Raw genomic sequence first — 22,405 nt, forward strand, 5'->3', positions numbered from 1 at the left:
ACACACACACACACACACACACACACACACATTTAACTATCGTCCTGTTCACTTTTCTAGTCATTTTCCAATATTTTTTTAGGAATTCATAAATATTTTCCAACAGAGGCAATCTCCCCAATTGTTTTTTGTTATACCATCATGGCAACCAGTGATACCAACAACAGCCCAGAAAGATCCAATTATTCCTTTGGCAATCACTCAACATTTATCTTAGGAAATTCAGCAAAACATGATTTTTCAAGTACCAACTTTGTCAGGGAGGGGAGGACAATTGCCAAGATTTCTCGAATGCAGAAACATATCAGCCTGCTGAGCAAATATCAGACATGATAACTGGACAAGTCACATTTCATGGGTGACCGGTGTCGATTGCCTTAGGAACGCTTGTGCAACATTAAGCAGAAAAGAAATTATGTGAAGTTAGGGAGCACAGGAAGTGGCAGCTATAAGAAAATCTGAAAGCAAATAGCACCTATTAATCTTAAATTAGCCTGTCACTCTCCAAAGAATAAATGATTCCCTGATAGTCAGTAACATCCTTAAAGATAGTTCATCCTTCCAGCCACTGATGCTGGCTTATATCTAAACACAGTGACCTGGAAGACACTGCAGTCACAATAGTTTACCATCCCAGGGATCATTCTACACAGAGCTTTAAACAGAAGGGCACACTGGCCTGTTTACATGTGTGCGAATACAACATTCCACTCTTACACTTTCTGGTAATCGCATAGCAGCTAAGTTCAGTTGCACAAAGCACACGTAGATTTTATTTTCTGCAAAGAATGAATTTGCCCAAGTGTACCATGGCCTTTGAATAAGAGCAAATGCAGACATGACTTAGCTCAGAAGGACATGCTAAGTGGAGGGTGTGTGTTATAAACAAGGAAGGGCTTATACCCGAACCACAGTCTTTTCAATTCACAGGCTCCAGGATTTATGTTAAAAGTAATAGCCTTTGTACTACACAGGAGAGAAAGTTTTAAATATCTATATGAAACAAGACTAAAATAGACCCATTTCAGCATTCGCACTTAAAATATCACTAGTGCAATTTCATAAAATAGAATGCGTTATGTCATCATCTGTATTATTTCCTCTATCAAAGCTTCAGCTCTCTTTCATTTTTAAAAAATTTCTGCCCAAAAGTAGTTGAGTAATGATAGCGCGACACCAAAAGACCCTAAGCACAAATCTGAAAACACGAAACCAAAGGAAACCCAAGCCTGATGCCACGCAACGACAAAGCAGTAAAACAAAACAATGTTCTCAATTAGAAATCTCAACTTTGAAAACAAAACTCAATTAATAAAATTCCCTTTACTTAAGGACTGTCAGTATTATCATCCAACAAAATTTTTAAGAAAACTCATCTGCATTAAAAATAAATTCTTCACAGAAGAGGCGTGCAGTCAATAAGTATTCAAAATTCTCAAAACATCTCTATAACACGTCAAAAGAAAACCACTTTTCCCCTTAAAAAGCGTGCTATCAATAAAGGAAAATTGTAAACACACGTTTTGCGCTAAAATGATTGGCAATGATACCAAATAGATTTCTCCAATCATCAATGAATTCCACAAGATTCAAACGTTTGCACCATGAAATCACGCGGGAAATAGCAGCTCACACTGACATTGAAACCTTTAGCCCCAATGGCAAGTGTGAGGTGGTCTGGACAGTGAGGTGTGCAGGGTGCAGGAAATGTCCTACCTTCATACAGGGCTTTGAAACCTTGTGCGCTCACGGCGAAGTCGGTGGTGAACCACAGGGTGAGGACAGAGCCTGTGCTGACGATGGATGACGGCAGCTCAAAGCCCGAGAGTCTAAATTTGAAAAAACACATGTATACGGTTAGGAAATGTGCAGTTGTTATCAGAGCCAATTTGATGAATGCATCTGATTCCTCTTTCTGCTGTGGCATATTTATTTGAGGTATGTCATTAAACGATGACATGATCTGGACACAAGGCATTCCCTAGGTAATTAAGCTTGTTTGCACACCAGAGTTGGTTAAACAATTTTTGAGATCTGTTTTTTTTAATCATTATTTTATGTTATAAGTTTATTTTTTTATTTAAGTGGACTTGATGTACAATCTTACATTGATTATATTAATTTCAGGTGTACAATAGTGTTTCAAAAATTTTATACCTTAAAATGTGATCACCCACTACTTCTAGCAATCATCTGTCAAATATTATTGACTATAGTTCCCTTTCCTTTTCACCTATCCCCCAGCACCTCCCTTTTGTTCTGTTTCTGAGTCTGCTTTTGTTTTGTTTTATTTGTTTTTAGATTCCACTTATAAGTGAGATCATATGGTATTTATTTGTATTTCTCTGTATGACTCTTTCACTTAACATAATGCCCTCTAGGTCCATCCATGTGGTCACAAATGACAACATTTCATTCTTTTTTATTGCTAACTAATAGTCCACTGCATGTGTACACACACACACACACACACACACACACACCACATCACATTACTTCTTCTTTATCTATTCCTCTATGGATAGACAACCAGAAGATTCCTTCTTGAAGGAACTGTACAACACCCCTTTCTCTTAAACGGAGAAGGCAGAACTTAAGAGGATGCAAAGTCATCCTCATTCAGGCTACACAAACATGATGACTTTGCATCTGTCTTTGAGTTCATTATTTTCCCCCTAAATTATTAGATAGTGGGCTGTCATATCTCATAGTTAATCTGCTTATTCTTAATATCTCCCCAAAATAAATCACAGTTTCTCTTGAAAAGAGAACATACATGTATGCTACTCACAGCATAACTAAACATCAACTGCTACCTTGAGCAGAGGCCAAATGAATTGATTTGAATGTTTGGATTTCAAGACAAATCTTTTGAATTCTAAGACACATTTTCCACCTATCATTAGGTTTGGGTAGACTTAGAAATTTTCATGATAGTAAAGTCAGAACTCTGAATGACTGAACTAGTATAATATGCATACTACTTTATAAACTAAGAGCTTTTTAAAAGGTCAAAGAAATATTTCATCTATTTATATTTACATAAAGTTTGCTAATTAAGTAGTTTGTGTACAGATATGTGGTTTAGTGTAGTCTGAACACAAACCTCTGATGCAAGGAGCAATCAGCCTGAACATGCCTCCCCCTGGGAGAAGGGCCTGCTTGCCAGTAAGTCTATGGCATCGGACTTAATTACAGCCTCTGTAGGTTGCAGAATCAAAATAGAAACCAATAAGAGAAAATGGAAAAGGCAATCACCAATCATTAAATAGCACACTTCTAAATGATCCATAGATCGACGAGAAAGTCTCAAAGGAGATTTAAAAAAAAATACATTGAACTAAATACAATTTAATATGCAAGATACCAAAATTTGTAGGACCCAGCTAAGCAGTACTAACAGGGAAACTGATAGCACTGAAAAAGTACATTACAAACAAAGAAAATTCCCATATTAATAATCAAGCTCCGGTATCAAGAACTTAGAAAAGGAAAAGGAAAATCAACCTAAAGCAAATAGAAGACACAGGAATAAAAGGCAAAATGCACAAATCAGTGAAATTGAAAACAGAGAAAGGCAATAAAAAAGAGGTAATTCTTTGAAAAGATTGACAATATTAACAAACATCTAGAAAGACTGACAAAAAAAGGGGGTGTGAGAGAAGATACACATTTCTAAAATCAGGTATAAAATAGCAAATTTACTAGTGACCCCAAAGACATAAAGAAAAAAAAAGGGAATGTTATAAAAGCTACACACATAAATTTGTCAACTTAAATGAAACTTCCTTAAAAAATACAAACTACTACAACTTATCCAACACAAATTTCATAAATTGAATAGCTCTGTAACTATTAAACTACCCCAGAAGAAATCTGCAGGCCCAGGTTTTACAAAAGAATTCTACTGCCATAAACTGAATGTTTGTGTCCCCCAAAATTCACGCTGAAAACGAATCCCCTGTGTGATGTTGTTAGGAGGTGGGGCTTTTGGGAGGTGATAGGTCGATGAGGGTAGATCCCTCAAGAGTGGGGTCAGCACCCTTTTGAAAGAGACCTCAGAGAGCTCCCTTGCCCCTTCTGCCACATGAGGACACAGTAAGAAGCAGCCATCTGAGAGACAGGAAGCGACCCTCACCAGACTCAGAAGCAGCTGGCACCTTGACCTGGGCCTCCTCAATCACAAGAACTGTAAGAAATTCATTTCGGTTGTTTACAAGCCACACAGCCTAACGTATTCTGTTATTTACACTAAGGCAACTATCCATATGCACTAAAGTAGCTACTAAACATTTGTGGAATTAACCAATTTTACACAATCCCTTCCAGAAAACAGAAGTGGATGGAACACCTCCTTATTCATTTTATCGCACTAATATTGCCTTAAATTAGGGATCTGAATTGTGAGCCCTAAAATCTCATAGTGAAGCCCTAACTCCCAATGTAACTGTATTGGGAGGTAGGGCTTTTATGGGGCAATTAGATGAAATACGGTCATAAAGGTGGGGTGTTAATCCAGTAAGATTGGTGATCTTATAAGAAGAGGAAGAGAAAGCTATCTCTCCTTTTCTTTCTGGCATCCACCCTCATATGCACACACTGAAAAAAGGTCAAACGAGCACACGGCCACAAGTCAGGTGTCTGCATGCCAGGGAGGGCATCCTCACCAGCACTTCACCATGCTGCACCCTGGAATCTGATTTCCAGACAGAAATAAAGTTCTGTGAAAAAACACATTTCTGTTGTTTGAGCTCCCAGTCTATGGCATCTTGTTGTGGAAGACCAGACTGTCTAAGACATCCTGATACCCAACGAGACAAAAATGTGCAGCAACAACAACAAACCAATATCCCTAATGAATATAGGTGTCCAGACCCTTAACACAATAAGAGAAAACAGAAGTAAACAATGGATAACCAAAGTTATTCAAAATGACCAAGAGAGTTTATTTCAGGGATGTAAAAAGTGTTCAATATTTGAAAATCAAGCAAGGTAATGGTCATAAAAACAGGCTAGAGAATAAAATCACAAGATCGCAATAATCTAAGTAGAAAAAAGCATTTGACAAATTTAAACATCCAATCATGAGAATACATCTCAGTGACATGAATGGAGGAAAACATCTCCAACTTGACAGAGATTATCTATCCAAAACAAACAAACAAAAACAAAAAACAAAAACAAAACTATACTCCATGTCCCATGAATATAGTGAGGGAGTGGAGTCAAGGGAATTGTAATAGATATGTATGATATTGGGGGGAAATGGGGCAGCGGATTGGGGGAGGGGGGTTGTCACTTCAAGGGGTAAAAAGTATACCTATTGCACTGTGTTGTACAGCTGAAACTAATTCTAAAAAAATGCATATTTCATAATAAAAAATAATTTAATAAAAAATAATTTAAAAAACACAAAAAAAACAAAAACAAAAGAAAAACAAAACTATAACTAACATTACACTTAGTGGTAAAAGACTAAATGCTTCCCCCTAAGATTGAAACAAGGCAAAAATGTCTGGTCTCACCACTTTTATTCAACACTGTGCTGGAAGATCTAGCCAGTACAACAGGCTAGGCAGTGGGGGAGGGGTGGGCGGCTGGGTGAAACAGGTGAAAGACATTGAGAAGTGTACATTGCCAGTTGCCAGTTATTAAAATATCACAGAGATGTAAATACAGCACAGGGAATAATATTGTAATAACTATGTATAGTGTCAGATGGGTACTAGATTGATCGGGGTGATCACTTTATAAGGCATATAAATGTCTAACCACAATACTGTACACCTAAAACTAGTATATTACATGTCAGCTGTGTTGAAAACTATTTTTTTTTTAAAAGCTAAGAAATGGAAAATAGTGCATACAGATCAGAAAGGATGAGATAAAATTGCCCCTATTTGCAGGTGACACAATTATCTACATAGATTATGCCAAGGACCCCATCCCATAAGAAAACTCCCAGAGCTAATACCTGAAGTAAGTGCACAGGATACAGGATAAACACACACAACTCAATTGTATGTCTACCTACTATACCACTGACACTGTGGACACCAAAATCAATGACACAATGTCATTTACAGGCATTCAAAAACGCTTAGATGTAGCAACAGATGTATAAAGTTGTATCCTGAAAACTGTACAACTGTGAAGAAAGAAATCAATGAATTGCTCAATATAGAATACACCAATGCTAATAGACTGGAAGACTCAACTTTGTAACAATGTCCATTTTCCCCAAATTTATATACAGCTTTAACACATTTTCTATCAAAATCCCAGCAAAAACTTTTCTAGATATAGACAAGATTCTTCTAAAATTTATATGGGAAGTCAAAAAAATAGAATAGCTTAAACAATTTTTAAAAAGTTTAAAAGGAATCACTCTACCCATTTTCAAACTTATTTTATAGTTACAGTCACTAAGAGCATGTGGAATTGGCAGAGGGCCAGAACCATACATCAGTGCATCAGAACAGAGAACACAGAAACGGACCCACATAAATATGCCCAACTGATTTGACAAGGTCCAAAGACAACTCAGGGCAAAGAAAGCCTTTCAACAGACGGAGCTGGAACATTTGAACGTCCACAGGCCAAACCAACAAACTAATGAGCCTGGATCGATTATAACCAACTCGATAAGGGTCACAGGCACACATGGAAAGTGTAAACCACAACATCTGGAGACAAAGACACAGGGAGGTCTTTAGGATCTAGGGCTCGCCAAAGAGTTTCTAGACTAAATAGCAAAAGCACAATCTAATAAAGGAAAAAACAATACATCAGAATTCCTAAAAAGTAAAAAAACAAAACAAAACAAAATGTTGCTCTAGGAAAGGACCTGTTAAGAGGATGGCAAGACATGCCACATTGGTGAAAAACATTTGCAAACCCACATAGCTGGCAAAGGACAAGAGCCTAGAGAATATAAAGAACTTTAAAGTCTCAAAGTAAAAGAAAAAACAATCCAATTAGAAAACAGGCAACAGACACAGATTCCTTTCATTGAAAAGGAAACGGAGACAGCAAATCAACTCACAAAATGTGTTCAAAATCATCAGCCATCAGGGAGAGGCAGATTGAAAGAGATCTCACTGCACACCCATTCAAATGGCAAAAAAATAATGACGGTACCCAGTGCGGGCTAGAAGGTGGAGAAAACACACTACTCATAGGTTGCTGTCAGCCACAGCCACTCTGGAAGACATTTGCCAGTTCCTTACAGATGAAACATTCAGCTACCATATGACCAAGCCATTGCTCTCCTGGGCACTCGCCCTGAAGACATGAAGAGGTATGCTCACACAAACCTGCACATGGACGTCTGCAGCAGCTCTGTTCTCTATAATCAAGCCCTGGAAGGAACCTCAGTGTCCTTTAAGGGGTGACTGGCTCCCAAACTGGCACGTCTATAGCATGTAGTGCTATTACTTATTCAGCAATAAAGAGAAACACCTGGCTGCATCTCTGGAGAATAATACGGCGTGAAAAGAAGTCAGTCCTAAAAGGTTACGTGCTGTAGGACTTGATTTTTTTTTTTTAGCATTCTTGAAATGGCAAAATTATTGAAAAGGGGGAAAGGGTGGGTGGGGTAAGAGGCAAGCGGGTGCGGCTGTAAAAGGACCGCGCGAGGGATTGTAACGGGACAGAACATGGTCTGTGTCTCCACTCCTACAACCCCAGCGTCCCTGTAGTGTTTGCACTGCAGGGTGGCACGATGATACCTTTGGGGGAACAGGGCAGAGTCCCCAGAATCTCTCTGTTGTATTCCTTACAACTGGTGTAAATCTGTAATGATCATAAATTAAACTGTTTAATAAAAACAGCAGATTGGAGGGGGTGGGACTCAGTCACTGAAGACAATATTAGCAGAGATTACAATCATCAAATTAGTAGAAAACCAAAAAATAGTATTTAATAACGAAACATTCTCTCAGGTTCCAAAAGTCAATGGAGCAAAAATTGTTAAGCTTTATTAATAGACTTAGTAATCGTCTATTTTGAAGTTTTAAATATTCATTAGCGTAAGTTTAGGCATCAGATAATGTGATACCACTTTAAATACAAATTCATGTTTTCTTTAATTGATGTGTTTTATAAATAACTGTGATTATGAAGACACAGTCAAACTACATTCACTCAGGAACAAGTAACACGATGCTAAGAGTTCTAAAACAATGTTATATAACTACTGGTTAGAAGTGAGGGGGAGTTCATTTTAACATGCACAACTGTAGATAAAGCATATACATGTGATCTGCTTCAAATAGCTAAAATGAAATGGAGTCATTTGTATTCGAGTGCAAAGAATAGAGTCCAACATCAGTTGAGGGGTGTGTGAGAAGAGGGGTTGACCTAACAGATCATAAGGAACATCTGAGAGCTAACTTTGAGGTCCAAACGTGGCTGGCCATTACTCCATCGCACCGGCTGAGCGCGAGGAATCCTATAAAGATGGCTGGTGAGGCTCCCTCATTGGTCTCTGCAAATGTGCTGCTGACAGCACTTTTATTACATCACTTACATCTTTTTGATGAGGACCCTTGGGATACATTTTATTGTTATCTAACTTTCTTTGAAGAAACTCTATTCTTGTGAACAACTGGTTTGGTTTAATACCTAATAAAACATGGGGCTGTTGAAGTTTCCCTTAGGGTTGGCTAACAGAACATGTAGAGCCAACCGTCTGGCTCCCCTAAGCACATCTCATACACTTGCACCCCTTTTGATACTTATCTTGCTGTCATCCACGCATCTTTATGTCTTTTTCAGGCACTTTGTCTCCAGTTATAACGAATCAGGATATTAACAAATTAGTAAGTTCATGAAAACAAGACAGAAAGTCAAGTCAGCCTTCCCCGCCCATTTCTATCAAACCCAGTGTCACCTACATCTTGTGAACACGCGCTTACTTCTCCATCCACCCTGACTCAGAAAATTAGTATTTCAGAGGATTAGGGTGATGATATATTTACCACTTTGAGATGACTGTAATAAAGGTCAAGTCACAAAGACAGGTCTGTTTACTGTGTATTTTCTGCCATAATTTTCCCTAAACAGATGAATCTGGCATTACCATGCAGTTAGGCCAACTTGGGCTGAGATGTAAAAGGGGTCCCCCTTACCCAGAGGCTGGGTCTAGATACCCTAACATTCCCGCCACAGCTGCCTCTGCAAAACACAGCCCTCTGTCACCCTGTTCAAAGCACTCGGAGCAGCTGATGCCTTAGTTAATGAATCATTTGCATGAGGAAGAAGAGAATGGTTAGGGAAGACAGTGGGGTTTGAGAACTTGTACTATTTGTTAATACCCTGATTAATTATAACTAGAGATAATTTCACTCTCATTAAAACAAAACACTGTAGTTATATAGGTCCGAATGTGCCTCTCTCTTTCCATCTTTGTCAAGTTGTGTCCCCCTTGTTTGTCAAGTTGTGTCCCATCTTTGTCAAGTTGTGTCCAACAGAGTCCACTGACTGCATTTTCTCCTGGAGAAAGCGGTTCCCCTTTCACACCCAGGACCTGGGTAAGTGACAGAGCACACATGTCAGGTGAGGGATGGTCGGGGAAGTCAGCGCTTCTGCACTCTCCCTCCGTGCATTCGGCACAGACATGAGTCTCAGAATCAAACACAGTTATCTTTTCCCCATTTCTGAAGAAATCACTAGCATGAATTGCACTTAGAAACAGATGCAAAGTGTTTTGCACCATCATTCAAGATACTCAAATCACTGATGCGATAACCTTGAGTATTAGAAGTGGGGATTCTGAAGGGAAAACTAAGAAAAGTGAACCAGAAACAGAAGGCCAGTGCGAGCGCTGATAATCTCACATACATTAATGGGGAAGCTACAAGTCCATTAAACAGTGCACTCCTAAGTGACGCACTGTACACACTGCATAATGTATAGTATTTGTGATTTTAAAATGTCAAATATCCTTAAAACTACAGTTTAGTTAAAATGTCAAGGGTACATTTTAAAGAAATTAGGGGAAAAAAATCCCTAAATTAAATCTTACTCCAGTAAATGTAATTGCTTTAAAGGAAATCACTGTAAAGCCAAAAGTTGGCAGGCTCACGTTAACACTTAATGTCTGATAATGTCGCATTTCACACCCTGTGCCAATGTGGGCAGTCTTACAATATAGCTTATAAGGCTTGGTCAGCATTAGGAGTGAGATTAGAATCATACCCTAAGAGTTAGCAACGACCTTAGAGATTAAATTATCCAATGTTTTACCGATTAAATTGATTTCCTCTGAAAGAGTCTCAGAAAGCCACGGCCCAGGGCTGTGTACGTACATCCGAGGCTGAGAACCAAAGACCCCACTGGCAGTTCACTACATTATCAACCAATGACAGAATTATAGAAATCCATCTGTCTATTTTTGTTCAAGTATTAGTCCCATTAATATTACTTTGAATAGTTCCATGTCATGGAATAAAATATGAGGCTTACTGTTTTTCAAAAAAAAAAGAAGAAGAATGATTCATTTCGTAGCTATTACTATTTTAAGAGGCATGGTCTCTCGTTGCTTTACTAGAGCCTGAATTTGACCATATGTTCAGTTCAAAGTACAATATTGGATAATCAGAATCAATTTTAATTCATTCAAAATATTTATTGGACATCTACTAAGAGACATACTAACAATTAACATATTTCATGCATTCAAGAAATTTACAGTCTACTTCAAATTTCAATTACAGAACTTTTATTATAAGGATCATGTATCTCTTACATAAATATCTTCAGTTTTATTTGAAAATGTGTTGAGATTTCTAGTAGTCCTTTCACTTCCTGATAATGAGAATACTCTATTCAATTTCTTTGATAATTTCAGTTTCATTGCCTTTCAAAAGTTCTTGGGGTGTGTGTTCATGCATGTGTGTGCATGTGCGCACATATACATATATGCCTGTATACACACACACATATTTGCATATACAAAATGTATCTCTATTGGATAAAGAAATAACACCCTCCCTTCACTTCAAAATGTTTTGCCAACAGTGGCTGGGTGGGACCCTTTGCCAATTCCTCCTAGCAATTGTGATAAATGAATTATTCTATTTGATTTATAGAATCCAAGTTGTATCAGACAACTGAAAAAGTTTAGGAGTCTTATTACAGAAGCCTGGGTATGCATCGATGAGGGAGACAGAGAAAGTGTAGGTTTAGAGGCTAGACCTGAGAATGGAACGGGGGCACAGAGCAGTGGCCTCTCCACTAGGGACCTGAGAGCTGGACCCCAGGAATCCAAGAAATGGAAGCTCCCGGCGGGCAGGTACGTCCCCTGCAGCCCCCGGCCGCACCCCTGCAGCCCACTTGTGCAAGCACCCCGTGACCTTCCCCCAGCTGGACCACACTGAGAACGCTTTCCCCTTGGGTTCAGTTACGTCACATGAGGGCGCCCTTTCCTGTGCTTTTGGTCACAGCTCCCGACTTAGATCAGCGGTCACCTGGCAGGTAATGGGCGTAAGTCAGGAGGCCTGAGGGGCAGTGGAAAGACACACAGAACACACGTGATGGCCCGCTCTGGTTGACTGGCAAGCACCACTGGAAAGGCACAGTGCCTCTGGACTTCTCAGGACCAGCCAGAGAGAAGAAATGAATTAAAAAAAATGCGTTCAGTTTTTTAAATTATGGAAATCAATGTTTTAATAAAACTGATTGTGCTGGTCCCCCAAAACATGTCCCTGTGTACAGCCTGCCCTGTGAGTGCCCCTTGAGTGGCAATGCTGTGACATACTATTCTGAGTGGTGCCACCTTTTCCCGAGAGCTAGGCACAAGGTTTTTCACACAGGGTACCTGCCTTGGGCGAGGAATTTTCTCAAATCACAGTCCCTGTTTAGGTGCTTAAAATATATAGATGGTAATTAAATCCGTGCATTTAGCTCTGACTTATAGCTTTCCTTTCTAAGAGACGTACATCGTAAAAAACCTCTCAGCTTCTTCAGATGATCGTTGCTCATATCATGGTTGCAGCACAGTTTACTTCTTCCCAAAGTCCTGAGTGGAATTTCATTGATTGTGGAGATTTAGTATGCTTGGAGCCCCTTGGTCTGCACTACATCAACGCTTCCTCTAACGGGAGTTCACTCTTCACTAAACACTATTCCGTAATAAGACTGCCTCTGGGGGTTGGGGGGGGGAATCCCCCAATTGCATTCTAAACAAATTAGCCAAGAATTAACTCTATCGGCCCCCTTTTTTCGATCAATGAATCAAGTTATTTTGAGGAAGTTATTTCATAATCCCAGTGTCTGTATGGCACGACCGGAAGCAACAATCAAAGCCGATTTTGCCCCCAAGCATGAAATGTCATCCCCTGGAAGTGAATTATTATGACAATAGAAACAGTACCATTTGAAAATGACAGTAAAATAGTGACGCTTTTCCACTCATGAGTAGGCTGTAGCACTTGGTCCAGTGTCACCCCCTCCACTCTTGAGCCTGCTGTGCTATCAGCTGCCTGTCCGCCTGAGTGACAAGGTGTCACAGACTGTCTTTCTAGTGCAAAATCCATTAGAAGGATTTTTCTATCAAGACCTTTTCAATCTGTTTTCCCCCAGACATTCCATTTTCCCGTGTCCAGATTCAGGATAAGCCCTGTGCTACTCTGGGATAATTCGCAGGGTTTCTGCTTTATTTTCTATCTGAGGGCTGGTATATTCCATGCTCATCAGACATGCAGCATGGCTACGAAAGATGACGGCAGCCTCTACATGGCCCTCACGCGAGGCCCTCTAGAGTTTATTCCAGTTCTCAGTCACATCGAAAACATAATTCAAAGACCTGAAATCATAGCATGCACATTTATTTCACCGTGACATATAAGCAAGTATACAGAGGGTGCCAAAAAATGTACACACATTTTAAGAAAGGAAAAACTATTAAAATTGTAATACTCAATATACACTGATAACAAAAGATGAACATAAGTCACGTTTGACTCCTGCAATGACAAGAGGAACTCAAAGTGGTTCCCATCAGTGTCCAGACACTTCTGACTATGGTGAACTACTGCTTGGGCAACGCTGACCAAAGCGTCCACTTGTGTACATTTTTTTGGCACCCCTGATATTTTCAAATTGAGATTTCCTTCTTAAATTGTGAACCAAACTTCTATAAAACTGAAACCTGAATCCAGTAGTTAGGTAGTTAGACAGAATCCACTGCATTTACAATTATACAGACACCCTCAGCGATTGAAGGAGGAAGGATAAAAAGACCAACACAGAGCGAGAGAAAGGGAGAGAAAGGGGCAGAAAGAGAGAAGGAGAGGACGAAATTTGAACCACTGCTTCTCAGCGACTCTTCCTGACTCCTGACCAACACACACACCAGCCACATCCCAACATCTGTCTCCGTCCCCATCACTGGAGCTCTGTGAAGAGACTTCGGGCAAAAAGCAGAGGTAACTGGAAAGGAGGGAAAGATAAGAGAAACAGGAGGCTGTGCCTGCTGCCATAGAAATGAAGAATCTCTCCTACCGATTTGAGTCCAAGCTTCCCAGGGGACCCTGCCGTGCGTCACAAGTGCCACACGTGTCACTGAATTCACGGAGAACACAGGGACGGAACTCAAAACTTAGCTCTCCTGCTTTCTTGGTGGAATTAACACCCTTTCTATATGCATTTTCAATAGTTGAATCTTATGTTACAACTGGGACAAGGGGAGTTATTTCAAATAAACACTATGTGTTTTTAAAGGCTGTAAAGACAAGCCAGCTTTCCAGTGCTTCGTATTTGGTGATGTGTTCTCAGAAAACCTGTAAAACCACCTAAAGGGCTTCGGTAAATTTCACAAAACGGGACAAACACAAATACTAGACTCTAGAAATGTTAGCTATTGAGAAAAGGCATTTATTTTGTATTTATTATAAATAGTAAATAGTATAATAAGTTTATTATAAAAGAAATCCTTGTTTAAATGCATATGGATTATATAAGCATGCCTAGCAATTATTTTGAAAAACTTGGGAAAAAACCTTGAATTTCAGAATGGCTCATCGGAGAACAGCAGACTTGATTCGTTTCTACCTGGAGCTGTTTGTGGAGCCACAGCCCTAGAGCAGAACGGAGATAAGGCAGCAAGAACTGGCCCACGAGTCCCGCTCCCCGCTGTGCTCACGTAACAGGGACAGTCAGATGTCGGGCACTGCACACGGAGCTGGTCTAGAGCCGGCTCCATCGCACACACTGAAATGCCAGCTGACCTGTGCAGCAGTTCCTCACTGCCCACCACTGTTCCGAGTTCATCTAGGCCACATTCTCAAGAGATCCTTAGAATAACATGCCATTTCACAGGGAGGGAATTACGTCTGGGGTCTTTATAACTTCCCAGAGACACACATGTGGGGATTATGTTCTCTCACTGTGGGCTCACGGAAGCGAGCCACTTCCTCTCAGCAAGTCAGAATCAGCAGCTTGAACTTCTTCCTGAGGAGGACAAGGAACCTTAGTATCTGGAATGAGAGGCAGCAGCCTTCGTGTTCTCGGCCTACAGGGCAGCACAAGGGCGCTGTGTCAACTCAGCCACCTTCCTCACGCACCCAGCCTTGGGATGTCCCCACACCTCCGACAACCAAAACAAAAGTAACACACTGCAGAAAGAACACCCCCCCCCAAATCCTGTGGCTGCACGTGGAAGAAGAACCCTAAGGATACTGAAACAGGGAAAAGGAGGACGCATTCCTGTTATGCTCATCAAAGCACATCACACATTGTCACTGGATATAGACGGGGGAAGGGATGGGGGTAGAAGTCTAACTAATCTGATTTTCTTTCCCTGATTGGAAGGGTTCAGAGAGTGTGACAACAAATGCCCTCAGGCACCTGGGAACACTCAGCCAGCTATTTTGGGACTCCGTTCTTGGGCTGAATATCAAGTTCACAATCTGCCCCACTCTGCTTGCCTTCCCCGCAGTCCCCAACCCCCAGCGCCCCACCATTTCATTGCTGTTTGCCCAGCCTCTCTGGGACCAAGTTACACAAGGGAGTTCTCTCTTCCCATGTAGCCTACGAAAGAGCCTTACCACACAGTCAGAGCATACGGTTTCATACACTATTGCAAAGGCTGCCTCTGAGTTCATTGTGTATGGCGTGGAGAGAGGGTGTCTGAGTTCGGGCCGCATCTCTGCCAGTGCCCAGCTGCCTTAGTGACCATGGGCCATGCTGAGGTCTGTGGACCCCTGGGAAGATGGTGCCAGGGTGCCCCATCCCCCACTCAATACCCAGGGAGCTCATGGCCTCACCTGAAAACTCAGCTGCTGCGCTGGGATGCCAACCTGCCTGAACCAATTCTCCTAGTCTTTCCCACATAATTTCTCTCTTATTCTCACAGAAAGCCAGTGGGTGATTTTATCTTCCATCCAGCATGGGGACAGGGATTCGCCCAAAGCCTCTTAGCTACCAAGGAGCACAGCCAATAGTCATACCGGCTCATCTGGCTTTCTAAGGACACCATGCAGCACTCAAGGAAAAAGATAATTGTGTGTGTGTTCATTTCAATACCATTAATTTATAAAATGCATGTATCATAGACATTCAGAGAGTCAGGTATTCAAGGAAGTGCTGAAGTGAAACTGCCTAGCTGCCTTACTTTTCAGGGAGGAGTCCCCTCCCCCATGGTCCTAGGGAGCCCTGGCTTGCCTGAATTCTCCTGGATTTAGTGTCTGTGAGAACGCGAGTCTCCAGGCTCCAGACGCTTTCCTGCTCTGCCCCTTCCCTGCCGGGACATGCTACCTAATAGCAAGTACAGTTGAGGTTGGTGGGCACTTGAAGCCAACCCACCCATAGAATGACAATGGCCACTGCCACAGACCAGGGCTCCAGCTCTGCAGCACCAACCCTGCGAAGGTGTAATGGGAGAAGCCCAGCTCGGTGCATCCATTTTACTTTCCATCTCTAAGCAGAAAGGAGTTTGGGGAGCCCCTTAGAGCAAAATGGGGCATAATCACTCTCCTATCATTTTATACCCGCATTATCCCATCCAGGAGTTACTATTTACGTGCAGCTCCTGGAGACTGAGCCATTATGCAAACTCACCTGGCCTTAATACTCAATTGAGATTTCCTACAATTACCTGCAAATATTTGGCTACAAATGAAACCATTCAAATAATCTGCCCTCATGCACAAGGCATTTTAAGGATCAAGAAGGCTTGCTTTACTATTCAAGGTCTAGTTCTTGAAATGAACAAGTGCCTTATCTGGACCTATACTGTGTTCTCTTAAGAGCATTAAAATAGCAAATACTTGTTCTAATAGAGTTTAAGTATCCATAGGTAACAATATGTGCTTGAAAGGTTCCCTAAATGAAGCAATATGCAGTCCTGCACACTCAGTCAGCCCTGGGAATTTGAGGGACATTTTCATTTTAGTGCTAAATGAAATATGATATTCTCCTTAGTAATCTTGGCTCCTGTGGGTCTTACTGCCGCCATCCTCATTACCTCAGTCTTATATGGGTGATTCTAATTAATCAATCAATTAATTAGCTCATCTTTTACGTCCCTTTCTCCTTTGCCAAGAGTTTTTAATTACTTAATAGAATCACATTTTAGAGTAACTTGAATTATATTATTTTTTCTTAAACACATTAAAATTTTTAAATAACCTTTTACTGATGCCAAACTTAACATAGCAATCACTATGTTAAATGGGTTTTTTCCAAATTACATAAACTGTAAAAATAATAGTATAGAACATTATGGATTACTAAACTATTTCACATAAGCTCATTACTTAATAAAATCTTTAATAATTCAGTGATTCTATTCATCTAATTTCTTTCTCACATGCTTTAAATTTTTTCTCTTTTTTCATTTGAATGCAGGCAGACTGCGTTTCAATCTCACTGCTTTGTTTCATTGCGCTTCACAGATGTTGCTTTTTTTTTTTTTTTTACTAACTGAAGGCAAGACCCTTCACCAGCAAAAGGATTATAACTTGCTGTATTGCTATACTTTCTTTACTGTGGTGGTCCTGAATCGACCCCACCATGTCGCCAAGGTCTGCCTGTACCGGGCTGAAATAGTCCTGCATATACACATATGTGCAGACACAGGGGGTGCCAAAAAATGTACACAAACGGACACTTTGGTCAATGTTGCACAAGCATAATAATAGTTCGCCATAATCAGAAGTGCCTGGACGCTGATGGGAACCACTTTGAGCACCTCTTGTAAATGCAGAAATCAAACGTGACTTATATTCATCTTTTGTTATCAGTATATATTAAGTATTACAATGTTAATACAGCTTTCCATTCTTAAAATATGTATACATTTTTTTGTACCCTCTGTATTTGAAAGTGCTTAGTTGAAGTGCTTGTATATATAAATATGTACACATTTAAATGATACATATTTCTGCTGTATATTTTTTCATTGTAAAGAAATATGTATCATTTCAAGGTAAAGGAAAGGTAGTATTTGTAAGGGCAGCCAGAACAGAAGTGATGTAGAAACGCACGTCACAAAGGCGTCTGCCGACTAAAGCCAGACTTCCAATTTAGCTCTCAGCGCCTGTGGTGCAGCAAAGGGCGCATAGGAATCAGCTTCATGGTGCTGGTGGGGAGCCCGGAGCCTAGATACCTGGACAAGAGATGCGAATCCAAGCTACACAAAAAGGGACTCAGAGAGTATCATCTTTTAAAGATAACATGACTGCATAAGATCACAGAAAAAATTTTAAAAACCTGCAAAATGATTAGCAAACATAATTGTGAGCAACAATAGATGCTTGAAAATTTCCATACATGAATCAATTTGCAGTTCTGGACACCCGAGGAACCCTGGACACTTCTACACATTTTCATGTCACAAGAGTTAAAAAAAAATCTTAATGTAAAAATAAAACGTTTAAAATAGCAGCGTTAACAGATCACAACACAGCTTGGATTAGGACATTGGGAAGGGTCTATCATCCTTTTAGAAGTGTCATGTGCTTACGTATGTCTTGTGTGTATGAAGGGTACACATATAAATGCATGCACCCATGTCATTGCTGGTTCACATATGCATATATAATAATTCTGGAATGTGCAAAAGGAACTTGAGAGTCACAGTCATGTTCTTTGAAGAGAAGAAGGTAGTAGTGTGGTATGGTGGGGAAATAATTTCATTGTATTCATTTGTTTCTGCTTTTCAAAATTTTTATTGTGTGAATACATCATTTAAAAACTAAATGTTTGAAAATACTATTTAAAATATATGTATCAAGGACCAGCCGAGTGGCTTGTTGGCTAAGAGCTGGCTTGGGACACCAGAGGGCTCCGGTTCAGATCCCATATGAGGGCCAGTGACACTGCCCTCCACAGCTAAGATGCTGAACAACAGCTCAACCTGGAGCTGGGCTGCCGTGAGTCGCCGGTGACGGCATAGGCTGCAGCCCCTGTGGCAGTGGGTTGCCATGGGCTATCATCTGTAGCCAGCAGCCGCCGTGAGCAGCCATCCAGAAGCCGGCGACTGATCTGCCTCACCCAGGAAGAGCGCAATGATGGTGCCAACTTGGGCCAGTGAAGCAACGTCCTCCACAACTAGACTGAAGAACAAAAAGACAGCAACTTGTCTGTTCCCCTTCCCCCAATTCCCCAGCGCTATTCCCATCCTCCAATTCTCCAATAAAAATCTTAAAAATATATATATATATATGTATCAAATTTAAATTCTGACAGATGCAATACTTTTAAAATTTTTTTCATGTGACTATTCAGAACAAAAGCTATCTTTAAGATTATTTTCTTAAAATGAAATCAATGATAACAGATGTCTTGGCATTAATTCTACATGAGGTACTTTGCAAGAAGTAGAATACAGCATCGCGATATGAAAAACTTTCAGTTCAATCATCTAAAAGTTGATTGGAACATTAAAATTATTTCAATCAATATGCAGTTTATGTGAGCAATTTATATAAAATGCTCTTGATAATGTTAAAGCTCTTGTTACCTAGGATTTGATTTTCTCAGACAGGTCATTTTTTCTTGAATAAACTTTTACAAGCATTATTAATATACTAATTAAAACATTAGATATATAGCAAAATAATAGAACATTTTATTCAGATATTGCATTGCAATCTATTTTACACATTTTGAGTATATCACAGTTCTGGCCAAATGCGGTGTTCAATTAAATACTAAAGAGTGAATGATTAATAAAAGGGTGAACAAAAAAATCAAGGAGAGAGGTCTGAGTCATTTTGAAAAATGTTTCTTTGTAGATCTTATTTTCAGCCTTCTGACATAATCTACCAGTATACATGCCAACTCAGTAGCAAAATAATTCTCAACCAAAGAATACAAAACGAATTAAGTTTGCCCTAAGTCATTTCTGTGGACCTTTTATCTAAGAGGTTCTGGAAAACCATTCTGTTTATAAACTGACCAGAGTTTGAGTTATTGAGCCATGCGACTAAATTCTTTATCTTTCATCTACTGTCATCATTGAACAAAAACAACTGAATCACAGCTTTGAATAAACGCAAGAAGCCAATCTTGTGATACGTCCAAACTGCAGTCCATTTCAACTTCCTTTAGAATGTTTTGTTGTTCCTTTTTTATTCTTATAGCAGTACTACAAAAATCTTAAAGAGTTAGAAAACTAACACGTACAGAATAAAAGGTAGAAGCTTTTTTTTTTTTTTTTCAGCTGAGCCATCCTGCCACTGTTGGCAGCTCAGTGACAGCTCAGCTCAGGCCAGGAATTGAACTGGTGACTGTTGCTCAGAGCTCACACTCTTGAGCAAGCTCTTAACCAACTGAGCCACTTGGCCAACCCTAAGTATAAGTTTTTTTGTCATATTATCTTTGCAGATCCTCCTGCACATATACAGAGGGTGCCAAAAAAATGTATGCACATTTTAAGAAAGGAAAAAACTATTAAAATTGTAATACTCAATATATGTCACTAATAAAAGATGAATGCAAGTCACATTTGACCTCTGCAATTACAAGAGGTGCTCAAAGTGGTTCCCATCAGCGTCCAGACACTTATGATTATGGCGAACTACTGTGTGAGCAATGTTGACCAAAGTGTCTACTTGTACACATTTTTTGGCACCCCTGGTGTGTGTATGTGTGTTTGTGTGTGTGTGTATGTGTATAATTACTTACATGTTTACCTAGAAGACCACCTCAAACTAGTGTGCCTAAATAGATTTTATTTTGTTTCACTTTCAGATCTTTCCCCAAATAGCTAGAAAAATCATAAGTAGCTCTCAGAATTTCTATCGGCCCTGGAGTATTTTTATAACTTGGTTGATTTTTCCTTATTCAATGCACTGAAAAGTCAGTTCCCTAAAAACTGTATCTTCTAATACCAGAAAAGTGAATATTTTATGTTTCTACATCATCCAAAGACATTAAATTTCTTGAATTTCATTTCTGAAGCTGAGATATGTAAGTTGCTTTTCTTTCAATGATTTGAACTGAGATGAAAAGTAATGGGATTTTTAGTATGTAATGAACATATACATGTAAATGGCATTCACAGATATATCTGCAGCGACATGAATGTCTCCAAAGTACAATCAATGGGCAAACCTGTCCATCTCCAGAAAACCATGATTTTTTAAAGTTTGAATTCTAATTTAGAGTATATGACTATTTTTTTAAAATCCCAGGTAGCTTTTGCCTTCACTTACTGCATATAAAAAGGATTGTAGAAAGGGATAGCCAATATAACAACAGCGTCTTACTTCGCGATCTAAATGTTAGAATTCTTACAGAGACAGGCTTTGCCAGATATATTACCAGCTGACATTGTAAGATGCATTCTCTATGCCCTTGTAACTGATAATGAAATAAGAATGGTTAGCATCAAATCATCAGAATACATCTTTTTTCTTTGCAGAAGTTTTGAATTTACCAGATAATATGGTCAATTTAATTTAGCTCGAGTATACTATCAATATGCACACACACTAGCCCTCACCCCAGTGGTGAACTTTATTTATAATGCAGGCAGCAAAGCACTCATCCGAGAAAATTGCAATTATGACGAGTCATCGTCCCACCACACTGCACCATGTACCACAGTTCATCTTATCTTTTCTAGAGTCAGACGTTTCTGTATGTGCTACGTATGCTAACACAAGAATGTAAGGTATCAAGGATCACAGCAGAAATCACACTCACATGTGGCTGAACAGAGGAAGAATTTCACACTCAAAGATGAGGCATACAGTTTAGGTGATACAGAGATTCAGTGTGACTGCTGTGCAGTTCTCATGCAGTTAGAAAAAGAGGCATCATCACTCATTAATGAAATCCTAAGCTAGAGTGTCGCAGTGGTAAGCTAAAGAAAATTCAAAATATGAACAGAGTCCTCTCAAACTACAACCAAATCCTACCTACCATATGTGGTCTGTGAGATATGAAGCAAACACCTGAAATGGTGATGACATCATTACCTATAAACTGAGAGATCCGCGAGCTCACACAAAAGACACCCAACCTTCTTGTGTTCGGCATGCTACTTAACTTCTGTGACTTCTCTACAAGAAACGTTGAGACATGTACATGATATATATAGATAAATATAAGTATAGATCCCATAAAATAGATTATATATAATATATACTATATAAGAGACATCTATAAAATATATGATGGATGATATGTATGAGACATCTATATTACATATGAAGTATATCATATATATGATGCATATACGACTTGAATAGCTCTACTGTGAGCTGAAAATTATAACCGGAATAAGTAAGCAGCAGCATGGTGGGAGGTTGAGGGTGGAAAAGTGCTCTGCCTTTGAGAATCAGGGAGAGCTTCATGAAATGGGCAATGCTGGTTGTGGCCTTGAACTATGGATAATGTTTAGATGAACCGCGGGACAAAACTACCTGAGCCAAGCATCTAAACAGTAAAGCACTAACATGGCATATTTTTACAGATAAGTTTTCTCCGCAGTAAAAAAGAGAATAATAACGCCTATCTCTTAGGGGTTTTGTAAGAATTAAATCAGACAGTGACCCCAAAATGGTGAGCACACTGCACAATCAATGAATGCTACCTGTAAATACAGTTCTTAATAATAACAGCAGCGTTGTTATTGTTTTGCCCTGGTGATGAGCCAGGCTCTCCGGACATAGGTGATGCCAGGGAGTCATCAGGTAAACCGCCTGTGCAAATGGTTAGTCCACGGTCCCCGACATGGCTGAGAAAGCTTCATCCCGGATCATCACAGGTGCTCAGGAGCACCCCGATTCTTTCAGGGGCATCAACGTGACCGGCCTTGAGGCCCCCAGGTCCTGCCAAGGCGATTGATTGTTCAGAGCTGGCGTCTGCTGCCATCACGGGCGCCTGCTCCTGTTTGTCCCTTCCTGAGCTCCTGCTGGGACATGGGGTGCATCCACGTGCCGTCGGACAA

At 40.0% G+C, this 22,405-nt stretch overlaps 1 protein-coding gene across 1 annotated transcript in view; it reads right to left on the minus strand.

Moving 5' to 3' along the window:
- The window catches only part of CSMD1 (CUB and Sushi multiple domains 1), a 1,699,370-nt gene that overhangs the window by 1,201,759 nt on the left and 475,206 nt on the right, over positions 1–22,405 (minus strand). Inside the window, exon 3 of the mRNA XM_019652695.1 lies at positions 1,717–1,829. Within this exon, the coding sequence (XP_019508240.1) occupies positions 1,717–1,829 (113 nt within the window). The remainder of the gene's footprint in view (positions 1–1,716; positions 1,830–22,405) is intronic.

The sequence above is a fragment of the Hipposideros armiger genome, unplaced genomic scaffold, assembly GCF_001890085.2.
Source record: "Hipposideros armiger isolate ML-2016 unplaced genomic scaffold, ASM189008v1 scaffold_185, whole genome shotgun sequence".
Lineage (NCBI taxonomy): Eukaryota > Metazoa > Chordata > Mammalia > Chiroptera > Hipposideridae > Hipposideros > Hipposideros armiger.